The sequence below is a fragment of the Dendropsophus ebraccatus genome, chromosome 8 (assembly GCF_027789765.1).
Source record: "Dendropsophus ebraccatus isolate aDenEbr1 chromosome 8, aDenEbr1.pat, whole genome shotgun sequence".
In the NCBI taxonomy this organism is placed as follows: Eukaryota; Metazoa; Chordata; class Amphibia; order Anura; family Hylidae; genus Dendropsophus; species Dendropsophus ebraccatus.
The window spans coordinates 82977591-82996320 of NC_091461.1; the positions used below are offsets into that span (position 1 = coordinate 82977591).

The 18730-nt window shown below is 43.1% G+C and overlaps 1 protein-coding gene across 1 annotated transcript in view; it reads left to right on the forward strand.

Annotated features, from left to right (window-relative positions):
• SSH3 (slingshot protein phosphatase 3) overlaps positions 1–18730 on the forward strand; it is a 120273-nt gene that overhangs the window by 42981 nt on the left and 58562 nt on the right. Inside the window, exons 2-7 of the mRNA XM_069980779.1 lie at positions 8933–8970; positions 9060–9219; positions 15211–15329; positions 16197–16268; positions 16346–16411; positions 16726–16914. Of these exons, the coding sequence (XP_069836880.1) occupies positions 8933–8970; positions 9060–9219; positions 15211–15329; positions 16197–16268; positions 16346–16411; positions 16726–16914 (644 nt within the window). The remainder of the gene's footprint in view (positions 1–8932; positions 8971–9059; positions 9220–15210; positions 15330–16196; positions 16269–16345; positions 16412–16725; positions 16915–18730) is intronic.

The window sequence follows — 18730 nt, forward strand, 5'->3', positions numbered from 1 at the left end:
ACGTTCGGCTATTTTCGGCTCCAGCGTCGGGTTTTCGGGGTTTTCCGCTCTGCTGCCCTCTAGCGGCTGATATGTGTAATACACTTATCAGCAGCTACAGGGATGTTCAGTATGTAATAAAGTTTTTTTTTTTTTTTTCAAATTTTTTTTTTTCTATTTTCCGCACCCTATCGCCGCTGAGTGTTGATCAGCATCGCACGAAAGTGGGCTGCTAATCAGCAACTCCTCCTTTTTGGCGTAGGGTGTTTTTTTTCTCTATCCTACTGCCACGGTCTGCTGATAAGTGCCGCACATAAGTGCGGCATTCATCAGCAACACCATTTTTGGCGTAGTTTTTTTTTTTTTTATACTTACTGTAAAAAAACACGTAAAAAACACTACATTACACCACACTACACTACATTGAATAAAGTTTGACACTACACCACTACATACCCCATATACTAGTCCCCGTATAAAGATGACCCCCAGGGTTTTTTCGGCGTCAGAGGGATACGTTATTATTGCCTCCAACACCGAAACAGCCAGTGAGGATAAATGGGGGGGATCCTTCGTTCCTCCATTCATCCTCATCATCCAGTGACGTGTCTGGGGGATAGCGTAGTGTATGCTGCCTCCCAGACACGTCTTTTCCGCCAGTACCGTCCCAATAAGAGATCACGGTATAGCGTAAAATTCTACTAACTCTGTGAGCATACCTCAGGGTACTCTTACAGATTTAGGGTAGGTGCACACTGCGCAATGGCGAAGATAAACCTTTGTGCATTCCGCAGCTGGCACCCGCCGGCGGACTGATGCAGGCGCGCGTCTCCACCCGTGTCATAGACTCCATGTTATGCACGGGCGGATTCCATCGTCCGTCCAAAGAATGAATACGTTGGACAGAGACGCGCGCCCGCATCAGTCCGCCGGTGGGTGCCAACTGCGGAATGCACGAAGGGTTATCCTTCGCCATTCCGCAGTGTGCACGTACCCTTAGAGTGTATGAAGGAAGGGACACCCGAATGCAGCCCCCAGATGCCCCCTCCCCCCCCATCCTCGGAACAAGTGGGAAGATCGTCCGGGAACTGATCTTCCCACTGCTGGATAAAGGTCACCACCTGTACGGGGATAACTTTTATACCAGCACCCCCTCTTCCGCTCCCTCGCTGCCTGAGCTACTGTAGCTTGCGGCACGATCCGAACATATCAGAAGCCGTAATAGAGCCCTAATATTTAGCAGCCATGGAGCGGACCCAGCGCTTCTGGATATGTGGGACCCCGTATCGCACCAGGGCAACATTTTCCAGGTGACGTCCCCCACACTGGAGAACAGGAGACCCCAGAAGAAGTGCAGAGTGTGGCGTAACAGGGGGATCAGGAAGGACGCCATTTTCCAGTGTGACACCTGTCCTGATCCCCCCGGCCTCTGCATACTGGATCGCTCCGAGGCGTACTACACGTCATTGGGGTTCTACATTATCTAAATTCTGTCCCTTATTCCTATTTCAGGGGTCACGTTAGTCCAGGGATTATTCTGATCGCCATTATGGAGTCGGGAAGGAATTTTTTCCCTGTGATGAGGCTACTGTCGTGTGCCTCACGAGGGTTTTTTGCCTTCCTCTGGATCAACACAGGTTGAGTTTGATGGACACCTGTCATTTCCAACCTTATAAACTAATAATTGGCCTAATACCCCCAAATAAATTAGAATTGTCCCTTTTCCCCAGCTAAGTAGGTATGGCCGCCATTCCCATTAGAGGATGCCATGATGCAATTACAAAGCCTCTGTGCGGCCAGGACAGTAGAAACCCCCCACAAGTGACCCCATTCTGGAAACTACACCCCATAAGGAATCTAACAAGGGGGGCAGCGGGTATATGGCCCCCTGGTGACGGCCACATTTGGGACGTGAAAATGAAAAAAATGGTATTTTTTATTTTCACGGCACATGTTCTACACATGTGCCCGTCACCAGTGGGGTCCATATGCTCACTGCACCCCTCGTTAGATTCCTTATGGGGTGTAATTTCCAGAATGGGGTCACTTGTGGGGGGTTTCTACTGTCCTGGCAGCACAGGAGCTTTGTAATTGCGACATGGCCTCCATCCTCCATTCAAGCCTCTAAATGGCGCTCTGTCCCTTTGGTGGCTTGCCCTGTGCCCATATGGCACATTATGTCCACATGTGGGGTATTTTCGTACTCAGGGGAAATTACCCTACACGTTTTGTGTTCATTTTCTTTTTTAACCCCTTGTGGAAATGGAAAAAAATCAAGGCTAGACCAACATTTAGTGTAATTTTTTGAAAATTTTTACTCTAAATCATTAATCTTGTCATGATTTTTTCATTTTCACAAGGGGCTAAAAGGTAAAAAAAAACACTAAATGTGTAGCGCAATTTCTCCTGAGTACGGAAATACCCCACATGTGGACATAAAGCGCCATGCGGGTGCAGGGTAAGCCTCCAAAAGGAAGGAGCGCCATTTGGTTTTTTGAGGCTGGATTTGGCTGGATTGGATTTCAAGGGGCCATGTTGCATTTAAAAGGCCCCTGTGTTGCCAAGACAGTTGAAACCCCCCACAAGTGACCCCATTATGGAAACTACACCCCTCAAGGAATGTAACAAGGGGTGTAGTGAGCATATGGACCCCACTGGTGACGGGCACAAATGTGGAACAATGTGGCGTGAAAATGAAATATTACATTTTTTACACTATAATGTTGGTCTAGCCTTGAATTTATCATTTTCACAAGGGGTTAAAAGAGAAAAAAAAACACAAAATGTGTAGAGCAATTTCCCCCGAGTCCGTAAATACCCCACATGTGGACATAAAGCGCCATGTGGGTGCAGGGCAAGCCTCCGAAGGGAAGGAGCGCCATTTGGATTTTAGAGGTTGGATTTGGCTAGAATGGATGATGAACGCCATGTCGCATTTACAGAGCCCTTGTGCTGCCAAGACAGTGGAAACCCCCCACAAGTGACCCCATTATGGAAACTACACCCCTCAAGGAATCTAACAAGGGGTGTAGTGAGCAAATGGACCCCTTGATGACGGGCACATTTGTGCCATGAAAGTGAAAAAATGAAATTTTTCACTTTCACGTCACATTGTTCCACATTTGTGCCCGTCACCAGTGGGGTTCATATGCTCACTGCCCCCCTTGTTAGATTCCTTGAGGGGTGTCGTTTCCAGAATGGGGTCACTTGTGGGGGGTTTCCAGTGTTTTGGCAGCACGAGGGCTCTGTAAATGCGATGTGGCCATTGAAATCCATTCCAGTGAAATCCAGCTTCCAAACGCTCCTTCCCTTTGGAGGCTTGTCCTGCGCCCGCTTGGCACTTTATGTCCACATGTGGGCTATTTCCGTACTCGGGAGAAACTGCGCTACACATTTTGTGTCTTTTTTTCCTCATCCCTTTGTGAAAATGAAAAATTGAAGGCTAGAACAACGTTTTAGTGTAAAAAATACTTTTGTCTTTTTTCACGCCACATTGTTCGGAAAATCTGTGAAGCACCTGTGGGGTCCAAATGCTCACCGCACCCCTTGTTATATTCCTTGAGGGGTGTAGTTTTCTAAATGGTGTCCCTTTAGGGGTGTTTTTTAGGTTTTGGCACCCCAGAGCCTCTGCCAACCTGAAGTGGTACAGTCAGAAATGACCAAATATAATGGAGCCATTGAAATTCACTAGGCGCTCCTTTGTATCTGAGGCTTGTGGTTGCGTCAAATAGCGCAATAGGGCCACATATGGGGTATTTCTATAAACTGCAGAAACGGGGCAATAATTATTGGGGTGCATTTCTCTGGTAATAGGGTCATAATTATGAAAAATATTGGATTACAATAAAATCTCTGCACAAAAAATAAAAATTTTCACATTTCTTACACACTTAGCTTTTATTTCTGTGACTCCCCTAAAGGGTTAAAAAACTTTCTGGATGTGCTTTTGCAGATTTTGGGGGGTGCAGTTTCTGAAATGGGGTGCTTTGTGGGGCTTTCTAACACACAGTCCCCTCAAATACACTTTAAACCTAAACAGGTCCCTAAAAATATCTGATTTTGAAATTTTACCGAAAATTTGGAAATTTGCTGCTAATGTTTTACGCTTTCTATTGTTTAAAAAAATGAAAGATAGTTTAATAAATGCCGCCAACATAAAATAGACATGTTGCTAATGCTATTTAATATATAATTTATGTGATATAACCATTTTCTGTATAAGCAGAAAAGTTTTAAAGTTGGAAAAATGCATTTTTTCACAATTTTTCACGCTATTTTGTTTTTTTTCATAAAGATTTGTTATAAGTATCGACTCCAATTTTACAGATAAACTGGAGTGGTTATGAGTAATCCGGGGTAGTTATAATCCAAGGCACTTGACTTTGGTGACAGGGGATAAAAAGTGCCAGCAGCATTTGGACAAGCGATCAGCGGTATATAGTATATACCGCTGATCACTTATACCGGGACTACACTGGGTGGTCCCTTATCATTACCCCATGTTCTCTGCCACCTCCGGTGGTGGAGAGAATGGGGCTTTGGTTATTTTTAGGAATCTATCACTGTAAACAGAGTCTGTTCACAGTGATGGCCGCAGCCATCCTGGATCAGATGGCCGCCCGGGAGGGTCAGTGACCAGGTCATTAGGGTTAATCCTGGGGGCGGGGGAGGGGGGGACATGTTTTCATCTCCTCTCAGCATTGATTCATGGTGAGAAAAGATGAAAGGGTTCAGCTGAGCCGGCAATGCCCGTTACCTCCGGTAGCTGAGAGGAATGAGCTGCGGGCCTTACCGGGGCCACTGCACTTTTCTGTGCCATCGCTGTATAAAGCTGATGGCAGCAGAAAAGAGCTCATCAGTGACTGCTGTAAAAATCAGTATCAGCAATCACGAATAACATAATAAATGTATTCTCTGGGTCACTATGGTTACGGTGATACCAAATTTTTACCTTTACCACTTTGGCGCAATAGAAACCATATTTCTTGCAAGATCCATAGCGTTATCTTTTGCGCGACAGAGCTGGTTTTGGGCTTATTTTTTGCGGGAAGGTGTGTATTTTCTATTGATTCCAAGTTTTACATATATATGACTTTTTGATCTCTTTTATGACGTATTTTCTAAAGCCGATTGATAAAATACAGTTATTCTGGTACTGTTTTCTTTAATTTTATTTTATTTTACCACATGTCGTGCGAGATAATTATTGATATAGTTTTAAACATTGGGTCGTTAGGACGTGGCGATACCAAACCTGTATGGGATTTGTGTTTTTGATCTGTTTTATGTAAGGTTTATTGTGTATAGGGAATGTAATGCATTTTTATTATGGGGGGGCTGGGGGTGGGTTTTGGTGTACTTTTTTCACTTTTACACTAGTGTACATTGCTGTACACAAGTGTAATACTAATCAGTGATTATGATCACTAATACAATACACTGCACTACTACTGTAGTGCAGTGTATTGTATATGTCAGACAGGCATATCCATGGTAAGCCCGGGTGCCTTCAGGGGTGACAATCGGGGGACTGGACGGCGCTGCGGGACTTCGTGATCACGTGAGTATGCCCCGCGGCCCTCGGAACCCATCAGATGCCGCTGTCATGATTTAACAGCGGCATTTAATGGGTTAAACTACCCAGAGTGGAGGATCCTCCGTATGTATCGGAATAAAGCCCAGTAGTGACCTTCGTGAAAAGGCATATCGTGGTCATTAAGGGTTTAAATATCCGTATCCGTGCACACAGCAGCGCATGTATTTTTACACTGCATGTGTGATCTAGAAACTGACATCACTGATATATGAAGTTTCCCTTTGCTATAAGCCGCACATTCCCTATTTACACAGGAAGAAATGCGATAAGCTCAGGATCGGGTATTTTCCCAGACCTCAACTGATCGCCTTCACTTTTAAACGGGCTGATTATCGGCAGTGTAAAGGTTCATAAGGCCCCTTTTACATGGGGCAATTATCTACCGAATCAAGCATAATTGGTCACATTTCGCCCTTTTTAATAAAAACAGCTGAGGAGGCTATAATCGGCTGATCGTTGTCTTTCAGCATGTACAAAAATCAAAGTACATCACTCTGTGTGATTGGTGATGCGTGGCCAATGGCCGATGAAAGGGTAAAGAAAATAGTAAAGATATATACTTACCTCTCCACGCTCCTGCGATGTTCCTCGCTCACCTCAGCCGCTCTTGACTATTCTGAACTTGTCTCTGCAATCACCTGCCGTGGAGCTGTCCTGTCTTGGTCAGTGATTGGCTGAGCGGCCTGTCACTTCAGAGACTGGTTCAAAAGTGTCAGCAGCAGCGGTGGCTGCAGTCAGTGGGGATCAGGCAGAAGGACACCAGGGGGAGCCTGTAGAATATTCATCTTTATTATTTTCTATATACATCAAGGGCTGCATAGACATTGCTAACGAGTAGTGATAATATTCGATCAAATACCTTACTGTTAGATCTAATATCTATTCGATCGAACAGTATTCGCTCATCACTACTAACGGGCTCTGTGCAACCCCACACGCACGTTTATGGCTGTGTGTGTATAGGATTGGTAAGCAAGTGAGAGGGGACGGGCTAATCTAATTCAGCCCTAAGGCCACATTCACACATCTATAGTGATGTCCACAGCTACTATGGATATGCATCCATAGTCGTCCGCAATTGCAGGGATCCATTCATAGTAATAGGTGATCGCAAGAATTGCAGCCCATTTACAGATTAGTAAAATTATGAATGTGTATAAGGGTCCATTCAAATCAATGGGTACTATACTGTACTACTATCGATCAATAAGTCATCATAATCAATTTACTGCTTTTGGGATGAAATCCTTGATGTGATCTTTCTGCTCACCTTGTAAACCTTCCCCATGTATAATAGTGTGCTGTAAATCCTCCCCAGCACAGTGCAGCCTGTATATGGCACGCACAGGTACGCTGACTAGCTGTTTCCTTACCTTCTGTCTTCCTCCCCTTAACTTGTAAATTGTAAGCGCACATGGGCAGGGTCCTCTATCCCTATGTACCAGTCTCCATTTGCCTTATTTACATATCATGTTTTTAATTTTATAATTCTGTGTTTGTTAACACCTATGGCTTTAAAAAGAAATAATCATAAAATCAGGAGCTGGGGGACGCAGATTATAGCCATCACGGAGCATTCGTCTGTGCTATTTAACCATTCAGAATGTGGCTGTAAAAAATCACAGCAGAATTTAAATGGCCTTAAGCATACCTTTTTATTGGTGATCTGGTGACCAGATCAGCTCCCCTGACATCAGCGATTGCTTCAGCTTGTCTGCAGTAGGCTGAGGCATTTGTGCCCTGATTTAATGAAACAATGCAGTACTTATCTATTGCATTGATCTTTATGAGCAATTCTGGTATTGCTCGTAGAAGTTCTCTATTGCAGTGTTCCTCAAGGATCAACAGGTCATGTTTTGAGGATTTCCTTAGTATTTCACAGATAGTTATAGTTACTGCATTTCTATCACCACATTTGTTCTGACAGGGTGGTAGATCTCTGAATCTTTAAAGACTCCTCTCCTGTAAATAGTTGGTGTGGCACCCAGATAATGTTCTACACTAAGGACACAGATTCATACCTCTGACCCTCACACACATTCCTGGGCTGGCAAGGAGTTACTTAAGAAGAATAGAGTTCAAAGTGAAAATTATGTGTCAAAGAAAACCTTGTCACAATTAATATTTGGAATGATCAAACTTTGATTGGAGAAAGTCACATGTATACCTTACATACGTCAAAATCATGGCTATAGGCCCAAAGGAACCATGTATTATATATTGGCTGAAAACTTGGACCGAATGCAGTCATGTTTGATGTCAAATGGATATGCCCAGGTGATTGACGGTTATGTCATACTTGTAGGAGGTCCCTATACTCCTGTCTGCTGAGGGAATCTATTGCGGCGTGCACTGTTCTCATGTTTGGCAGTGAGCCTGGTGTTTTGTATTTTTTTTTAATGCTGAATAAACTGAAGTTTTTTTTTTATCCTTGCAGGCAGCCTAAGACATGGTGTATGGGGGCCCTTTCACTCTAGCTGGCACAGATTATAAAGGTCCTTTCTTTGCCTAACACTGTCTATAGGGGCCCTCTCTCTGTTTTTAGTAGTTTCTAACCTGTTGCTTTCCAGGTGTTGCAAAGCTACAGGTTTCAGCATGCAGACTGGGAGTTGTAGTAGACAGCAGTTTTATTGCATCACTCATACAGTAACATGTAGCAGAGCTGTGTGTGCTGTCTCTTGTGACTACCTGCTCTGACATCACATGACATTGTGTTTACCAGACGAGGATTGAGAGAGGCAGGGCAGAGAGGCATATGGGGTTGACAGGGGCAGGAGGGCACATACCTGGTATACCCTCCTCCCGCTCCCACTCTGCCTGGGCACACACCTGGCATATCCTCCTCCCCCTCTCACCCTGGGCACATACATTCCCCTCCTGGTTGGGGGGGGCAATTGTGAGAAGTTGTGTGGGGGCTGGGAGTAACAGCACAGCAGGGGGGGGGCAACACCGGGATCGGGCAGCATGGAGCAAGAGCTGAGTCAGATGAAGGTTCTGCTGTGGAGTAAGGTGGGCGGACCAAAGAGGTGACGTGGGGGTGGTACACTGGCAGGGCAGCTGTCATGTTCTCTACACTATTCTCTATGTTAAGCTGCGCTATTGCAGAGCTTAACATAAATTATTGATTACCAGGAAATCCTGGTATCGAACTGTTTTTTTTTTGTTTGTTTTTTTGCCTCTTCTATCTATTATTGCTATGTATTAATAGTCATACAAACAACATACTAAAAAAAGGAAGACTCAAGTTTAAGGGCCTTGGTGTGCCAAACCAGTGCTATAAGTTACAAAAGAAATCTTTAGGCGTAACTTCTGAATCTTGGTTGTTTATTGTCTTTTTTAATAATTTTTTTTTATCAGGATGATGAAAAGAGCAGGAGGAAGCGAATGCAAAGACGGTGAGAGAGAATTTTTTTGTCTTTTGTGGTCTTTAGCCTCTTATCTCCCTTATCACCCTCCTTCAGTTTCTTTCATTGTTCCGTTACAGGCAGAGCTTTGTTATGGTTAAAGGAGCAGCCCTTCTCCTACAGGAAGAAGGTGAACCTGAAGAGGTTGATGCCCCCCCCCAAACATCTGGCCCCAGTGAGCAGGAGCTTCACCTACAGTCCATGCTGAGACTACTTTGGGAGGAAGACACATTAAAACTGGTAAGAGGTTTATATTGTCAATAATTATATCCTATAAGCTTTTTGTATTTGACCCCATTCTGGTCTATTTAATCACATTACTCTAGTAAGAGGAAGGCAGTGGACACATTGTTTCACTTGAGAGCTTTTAGGGCCTATTACACTGGCCAATCAGTGGGAGCAAGCAAGGGCTGACCTGTCAGGTCAGCACTTGCTTGCTCTTCATTCACCGCTCACTGCTGTGGTTATTACATGCGCTGTCAGCGAGTGGATAAGTGTGGGGAGGAGTGTGGGCCGCAATTGCGAACAGAACAACGGACGTGCAAATATAGCATCTCCAATCGATGCGGAGCAGGAGCGTGGGGCCGCTGTGGCCGGCCGTGGTGCACATGTGTAGCATGGCTGGCCGCAACACCCCCACACTTCTGCTCTGCCTCTGCAAGCAAAGTGGCGGCCATATTGTTGGTCACTCAGCTTTCCTGGCAGCTAAACTCCACCATCCTCCCATCTTTCAGGTGGGGCAGTGTATGTGGGTGCTGGCAGGGGTTTTAGGTGGTATGGTGCGTGTTTATGGGTCAAGTGGGATAGTGTGTGTGTGTGTGGGGGGGGGGGGCGTGGGGGTAGTGTGTATGTGGAGGGTCGGCTGGGATAGTGTGTGTGTGTGGGGGTCGGGGGGTTGTGTGTGTGGGGGGGTCAGGTGGGGGTAGTGTGTGGGGTGGGATAGTGTGTGTGTGTGGGGAGTAGTGTGTGTAGGGAGGTCAGGTGGGGCTAGTGTGTGGAGGGTCAGCTGTGATAGTGTGTGTGAAGGGGGCTCAAGTGGAGTAGTTTGTGTGTGTTGAGGTAGTGTATATGTGTGTGGGGGATTAAGTGGGGTAGTGTGTGGGGGGGGGGGGCGGGGGTCAGGTGGGGGTGGTGGTGTGTGTGTGTGACTACAAATCCATGCAGCAGAAGTCACACTCCCTGCTGCTAGCTGATCTCCCTGTGCTTCCTGATTTGCCTCCTCCCCCTTTGCCCCGTAATACCTTCCAGTGCGGGGGCTGGCTGCGTCCTTCTCTGTCCTCCTCCTCCACCCCACCCACCATCGCGCCCTCTGCTTCCTCCTCCTCCCCCCCATGTGTCCGCCACCACCCTGTGTTCTGCCACCCCACCCCCTCTGTCCTGCCACCCTCATCTCTCTCATCTCACCTTCATCCTGCTGCCCCTCTCCTCTTACCCTCTCCCTTCCCTGCCACCCTCTCCTCTTACCCTCTCCCTGCCGTCCCTCAACTGCCACCCTCTCCTCTTACACTCTCTTCTCCTGCCACCCTCTCCCCTCCCCTGCCACCCTCTCCTCTCTCCTCTTACCCTCTCCCCTCCTCTTTCTTGCCTCCCTCTCCCAAAAACACACAGAAATTAAATGTAAAAACAGTACATAAAACACACACACACACACACACACACACACACTAACACTTACACTTACACACCCTCTCTAAGGATGCCTTTACACACACTGGATCCTCAACTGATTTCACGCTGTGGATTCGCAGCGAAATCCGCTGCGGATCCAGTGTCAGTGCATCCCTATGAGAATACATACTCACAGCGGGAATGACATCCCACTGCGTGTATGTAAGCCTTCGTCCTTCATTCTGGCCAAATCCAGCTTCCAAAATTCAAATTGCGCTCCTTCCCTTTGGAGGCTTTCCGTGCGCCGACTTTGGACTTTGTGTCTACATGTGGAGTACTCCTGTAATCGGGGAAAATTGCTCTACATGATCAGTGGTTTATTTTTTCTTTTAACCCTGTGTGAACATGAAAAATTCAAAGTTACACCAACGTTTTAGTGTAAAAAATTTATTTTTTCATTTTCACGGCACATTGTTCTACATTTGTGTCTGTCACCAGTGGGGTCCATATGCTCACTATACTTCTTGTTACATTCTTTGAGGGGTATAGTTTTCATAATTGGGTCACTTGTGGGGGTTTAAACTGTTTAGGCAGCACGGGGGCACTGTGAACTAGACATGGACTATGTCCTCCTTTTTGGCCAAATCCAGCTTCCAAAAGCCAAATAGCGCTCCTTCTTTTTTTAAAGCGTGTCCTGCGCCCGCATGATACATTACGTCCCCATGTGGGGTATTTTTGTACTCTGGGGAAATTTCTCTACTAGTTTTATGTTGTGTTTTTTTTTTTTTTCCTTTTAAAATTGGAATAAAAAGTAGAAAGCTACCAATAGAAGTACAGATGATGGCACAATGATGCAGTCAGGCCTCAAAAAGCCCTATAATCCAAAAAATAAAAGCGTTATAGGGATAGTAATAGAGAAATTTTAAACACATTTAGCTCATTTTAAAAAGATTTTCATTTTTTTAAAAAGCAGCCAAATAAAATAAATGATATAAATTGCCTATCATTGTAATTGTACTAATCTGAGGAACATGGATAGCGTGCCAGTTTTACCATAGGACGAACTGTGTAAACCTCGATTCCCCCCCCCCCCCCCCGAGAATTAAAAGAATGTTTTTTTGTTTTGTTTTTTTGTTTTTTTATGTCACTGCAAAGTATAATTGGTGTCGGAAAAATAATAAGGGCTCATTTGGGTCTGTAGGTAAAACAATGCTAGGTTAATCGGTTAATAGAACAGACAAAAGTTGGTGTTTTGGCAGAGCAAGGGGGTTAAAAAAAGGCAAAGGCCAATTCTTAAACCGTTAAAGCATACCATTCACTTCTTCAGCTTGGCAGGATACATTGAAAAACTCCTACAAAGAAAAGTAGAGACAGCACTTCAAAAAACTCTGTGTAGTGTATTTACACTGGTGCGCACTCCTCCAACCTCTGATTGGCTCTGCGGGACAGCACTGTTACAGCCCCAAGACCTGGAAGTGGCCGAACGCTGGATCTGCATGATATAATTATAAATATATAATTACAGTAAAGAATTTTTTAATTGCTGTCCTTAATTGCATTACTGCAATGAAACTCCAATGTGCAAGAACATACCCTTAGGGTGTGTTCATACGTGGCATTATTTTGTGTTTAATAATGCGTTTTTGCCGCTATTTTGCAGTGAATAGGACAATCTCTGTAAAATATCGCCATTTTTGCCGCAATTGTAATGGAATTGATGCAAGACAGTGCTATTTTACCACAGTTGTGCATTTTTAGCAAAATAGCATCAAAATGGCTTAAAAAAACGGGAGGAGAGGGGCAACGAGCTGGTGAGTAAAACAGCAGCACTTAAAGGGGTTGTCCAGCGGCAATCTTTTTCTTTCAAATCAACTGTCAGTTGATTTGACAACAATAGAACACCTCTTCTATTCTGGACAGTTCCTGTCACAGCCACAGATGTCAGCAGAGATCAGTGTGTCAGGCTGAAAACCAAACATTTCCTGGGTGACATATTGTAGCTAATAAGTATGGGAAGTAAATTACAAATCTATATAACTTTCTGACACCAGTTGATTTAAAAGAAAAAGATTTTTGCTGGACAACCCATTTAAAGCCAATCTCTACTGGCATGTTGCTTCCCCAAAACAGATATTACTTGCTTACCATGCTCCCCAGGTGATAATCCTGTGATACCCTGTCAGTAGGTTTATGCTGCCCTATTAAAACTAATGACAGAAAAGCTGAACAGAATAATGTATCTATTATTTTTTTCTGCGCATCCGATTCTGAGAGATCCTCTTGAATAACATGGACAATATGTAGTCCTCTCCATTATATGCGTGTACAAACTCCGCCCACTAGCTACTGATTGGCAGTTATCTAACCATGCTGTGTATAGGCAGTAAACTTTCAATCAGCAGCTGTAAAGCAGGGGGAGTGGTTCGGAATGATTCTAATTGCCCTGCATATTAGGAGAATGGCTGAACAGAAAGGTGTAAGTAGTACATTGTTCTTTGGGGTTAAGTGACCCCCCTTCCTTGCTGGGATGGGTGCAGTGCTGGGGAGGTGGTGGGGAGAGCTTTATACTCACTCTCCGATGTCTTGCTCTTCTCTCCTCCATCTTGTCTCTTCACCGTCCGCGGCACAATGAAGTCACTGTGCTGCGGACGTCTTTTATATGTGCGATCAGCTGATCGCACATATGATTCAAAATGTTTCTTCTAATAATGCTATTGTGATAGCATAATTAGAAGAAACATTTGATGTTTTAATTAAAGTATTGATTAGTACAGAATGCTCTATTTACCGGGAATATGAATTAACAGCTTAATGGAGCTTCCTGTACTAATTAATATTTAATTAATAAAACACATTTTTGTTGTAATAAAATCAGTTTCGTTGTTCAATAATTTAATTTAAACAAATCTATACTTGTGCAATTAAATATACTGTAAAAAAATAAATATATATATATAAATATACATTTATTGATATATATATTTATTTTAACAGTATATTTAATTGCACAATGATGGATTCGTTAGAATTAAATTATTGAACAACAAAAGTGACTTTAATACAACGAAAATATGTTTTATTAATTTAATATATTTAACCATTAGAGGCATCGGCATTGCAGAGGATCGCTAACCCCGTAATGCCGATTCCTGTAATACTGTTGCTCTGCTTTCCCAGATGCATTCAAGAGGTGTTTGCCTCACTTTCTAAAGAATTGGCCGCATGTCTAATTCAGATGCATGTCTATTTTCACACGGCCATAGTTTCAGCCGCAAATGTCCGGCCGCGTAAAAACTACAGCCGGACATATACGTAGTGTGAACATAGCCTTAGGCTGCGTTCACACTACGTATATTTTAGTCAGTATATGTATATTTCAGGCAAAAATACTGAAATTATGTAGCTCAAAAATAAATCTTTATTGGAAACAAATATTAAAAACAGTTCATAAAAAAAGAGAGACAAAAAACCAACATTAAAGAATAGTGGCTATCCCGGAGGAAATAATAGGTTGTAATTAAATATTATTGCACATGCCCAGTCCCCGACCAATTAGACTTACACAATGTAAGTAAACGAGTAATAGTGCAAAAAGAGCATTTAAAGGTCATAGTAAGTACTTAATACATACAATTCATTATCATATTGCACTTTGCCCATAAATGTTATTGACCCCAAAGGTCCTAGGGACCTGGCATAGATACCTATATATCAGACGTAGTATATATCCTCCGGGACGCCACCACCCCGACACGCGTTTCGTAGTCTTCGCCCGGGGGTGATGGCGTCCCTTCTAATCGACGTATAAAAAGGCTGTGCCCACCAATCGCTCGTGGAATGTAATTAATATGTAATTAATATCACCTGTGGTAAATCGGCGCATGATCCGTCCCACATACGTTCTCTACAGACGCTCCGCGGTCCAGCCGGAAGCGACGTCACGGAGCCGGTCACATGACCAGACGTATCTGATCACGTGACACGGGATGCCATGGCGACGCCCCCGGCCCGGACGAAGACTATGAAGCGCGCGTCGGGGTGGTATTTCTGTATTTTTTCTTTAGAGGCATTGTATTGGTGAGCTGTAGTAGCAGTACAGACTAACTGCAGAATATTTAGGAAGGCACTTGCCCCTTATTAAGTACTCATAAATATTGCATGAATATTGCATGAAGACAGAAGTGTGGGTATTGTATATTTCAGGCAGTATATTTCAGTCAGTATTGCAACCAAAACCAGGAGTGGATTAAAAACACAGAAAGGCTCTGTTCACACAATGTTGAAATTGAGTGGATGGCTGCCATTTAATGGCAAATATTTGCTGTTATTTTAGAACACCAGCTGTTATATTGAAATAATGGCAGTTATTTACTGTTATATGGCGGCCATCCACTCAATTTCAACATTGTGTGAACAGAGCCTTTCTGTGTTTTTTATCCACTCCTGGTTTTGGTTGCAATACTGACTGAAATATACTGACTGAAATATACGTAGTGTGAACGCAGCCTTAAAAAATTGCATGTCTAGAGTACCCCTTTTTCAGTTTTTGGGTACATTTTTACTTTTGTATGGGTAAATTTTTGTCTCTGCTCCATCCTCCTTAGCATTATATTTTCCATACAGGCTGTCCGTCTGGAGCCCATCCGGTCATGTCTAACTAGATATCTGGTTGTGGTTTCCTCCATGGGAAAATCTACAGAAGAACAGACAATTCTACTAGGTGTGGACTTTGCTCATGATGGGTAAGACTGTTTAACTACACTTTTTAGTATGTGATCTATGTTTAGTCACAACTGTATTTGAAGAATGCAAAAAAGTGGCACAATTTTTCAGTATTTGTAATAGTCAGCCCACTTGCTACTATATTCATAAGTGTCGGTTGGTACTTAGTAGCAAACCACTTACTTTTGCTAACGTGGATCTTGATGGGATGTGGCAATGTTTGATTGGTAGGAGTCTAACTTTAAGGACTCACGCGGGTTCTTTGTCATAGATTGTCGGCAGGTCCATTTAGTTTGCCCTCCTAGTTATTACTTTATTATCTTCGGATATATATTTATCCCTGGCATGTTTTAAGGGAACCAATCAGCACATTTGTGCTGATTAGCTCCCAGTACTGCACGCACCTGGCAGTCGGCTCTCTCCGGTGGTTATTGTAGATTTACCTACCACATCTGCTGGAAGTTTGTTCCAAGCATCTACTACTCTTTCAGTAAAGTAATGTTGCTTCTAATCTTTACCCTAGCTAACCTGACTGTTCCCCCTTGTTCTTGAGTTCAGTTTTTTCTAAAATAAAGTCTTCCCTCTTAAACCTTATTTAGTCCTTTAACATATTTAAAGGTTTTGATCCCCCTTTCCTGTAGACTTTACAGTTTCAAATCTTTGCGTCTTTCCTGATATGTTTTATGCCTTGTTGTTTCTGTATGAGGACCCCATAATGTGTGCTGTTAACTACTATTGATTGAACTAGTCATCAAAGTTCCTGGCAGAGGAAAATGTGTTGTCCATTCTATAATACCCCTTTAATCTGAGTCCATCTGCTTGTTACTAATTTGTCCAGGTTCACGGTTTATCCTCTAATAGTTGCATTTATGCATTTGGCTTTCTAGGTCCAATGTTTGTACAATTGGCACTGTTCTACCTGTGTGGAGCAATACACAGGTCTTTCTAGATGGAGATGGGTGAGTTGCACTGCCATTATGAGGATATACTGTAGTTCAGGAACTCACGATACCTAACCTCTTGTCTTTTTCTCTAGTGGGTTCAGTGTTACATCTGGGATGGACATCCGTGCTTTTAAACCTATATCTGTACAAACAATGTGGTAAGTTAACAATTCAGACAACTGTTGACTTGGGAATATCTTGGGCTATATTCCCAAATTACGTGCATTTACGGATGATGTGCTACGGTACGGGCTTTAAAGTTCCCTACATCATCATTCATTATGATGCAGTGAGCTCTGAAATCTTCACGCTACTGTACTGACACAGTATTTCAGACCTAAGGCATCATAATTCATGGAGCTGCCAGTACCAATGTCCAGTATGTAGGACATCATCTATAATTACAGACCATGCATGGAGTGTGGGAACGACCCCTTTTCTTTGGTAATTAGGTAGATGTTTCTTATTTTAGGGCACTGTTGCAGATGCTTCACAAAGCCTGTGAGGCTGCAGAGGCTTATAACTATATTCCAGGTACTACTCTATGTCCTGGGCTGGTGTATTACCTGGATCATCATCGTTCACCTCAAGGATGTATTAATGCATGGAACGCCACATCAGACATCACATCTACACGGAGAGATCCTACCACGCCAGAAAGGTTAGTAATGACCTAACCTAATAAGGTGTTAGGTTTTGCTCTAAATATTTTATACAAATGTGAATGATTCATTCAGTTAATTATGTGGAGAGAAACATATTTTTTTTTGCTAGAGAGAGAAGGAAGAAATGTTTTAATCTGTATCTGTATAAGTAACAGGTGTGAGGTAGAAAGCTGCAAAATGGCATCAGGAAGTAAGAAACTGAAGAAACAGTCTACTTCTGTTTTGTGTTCTCTTTTCTCTTCCCCTCCAAAGCCTTTTAGTGAACACAAAATGTATTCTCTTTTAAATGTGTTTTCCAACGTAACCACCCAAAAAAAGCCCAAACACTTACCCATACTCTGGAGCATACATGCCAAGTCATTCTGTCAAAAAATAAAAAAATCTGTAATTTGTCACTTCTGTCTTTTTTATATCAGTTATTTCTTTGCTGGTTTACATGCTGAGTAAGCAGCTGCTGCTTGCTCCGTGGATAGTGTGTCTGGCTCACCACCCCTTCATCCTCTGCACACACAGGTCCTGCTGTCAGTAGTAGACACAGCTCTGCAGGTCCTCATTGCTGCACACAGGAAACAGTTAAGGCTAAATAAGTTTCACCATATTTTTACTTTCATGTGTGCTTCCCCAGTTTGTTCTATGCCCCTTCTTCTGCCTATTGTTTTTTTTTTTCTTTCCTCTGAGCACACTTACTTTGTAATTTTCTGTCTTGATTTCATTATTTAACTCTATGATATCGGTCACATTTTGTACCCAGTCCCGCTATACTACTGACTCCCCCTGTACCAGTCACTACAAAAAATCATTACAAGCAGGAGGTGGGGGGAAAATAAAGACCCTAAGCTTACCTGTGCTTGTGTCCGTGTTGTGCGAAAAAGAAAAATTTTGATTGCTTTTTCTAAAAAATTGTTCTGATACATAATTTAAAAAAAAAATCAGCATTCCTGGAGTTTTTTTTTTTTTTAGTTTACGCCATTCCCTGTTTTAGCCGTTTCACAATAATGTTTTGTATTTTAATACATTAGACAATTCCGCACGCTACAGTATGTAATATGTTTATATATATATATATATATATATATATATATATACTTAGATGTAGCCTGTGTTAACTTGATCACAATGAGGCATTTAACTCAACTTTCTAATTGACTTAACATAGCTCCCTGACACTATTGTTGCGTCAGGTTTCATGTTAACCCTGGCTACATCTGTATATATATTTATTACACATCTTTATTTTTATAATGGGCAAGGAGGTATTTTAAAATGTGTCTTGTTTTTTTTTTAGTACACTTTTTTTTAAAGCAACTCTGTACCCACAATCTGCCCCCCCCCCCCTCCCAAACCACGTGTACCTTTTGGATAGCTGCTTTTAATTCAAGATCTGTGGGCCTGGGGTCCGTTCGGCAGGTGATGCAGTTATTGTCCTAAAAAACAACTTTTAAACTTGCAGCCCCCTGCCCTAACTTTGCACAACCCCTCCATCCTTCCTCCCCACCCTCTTCATTATTAGAAATGCCACTGGAACATTTACTCCTGTCTGAACATTGCACAGCTGCTTAAGGATCCAGCCCATGTGCCGTGCTAACACAGCTGATGAATAGTAGACAATCTGCCTGGAGCATTCCTAATGATGAGGCAGGCAGGGAGGAGGGACAGAGAGGGAGTGCCAGCCTAATCCATACACAATGTAGGCCACGTCCGTTGGGCATGGGGCTGCAAGTTAAAAAATTGTATTTTAGGACAATAACTGCATCAGCTGCCGAACGGACCGCAAGACAGATCTTGGATTAAAAGCAGCTATCCGAAGGTACA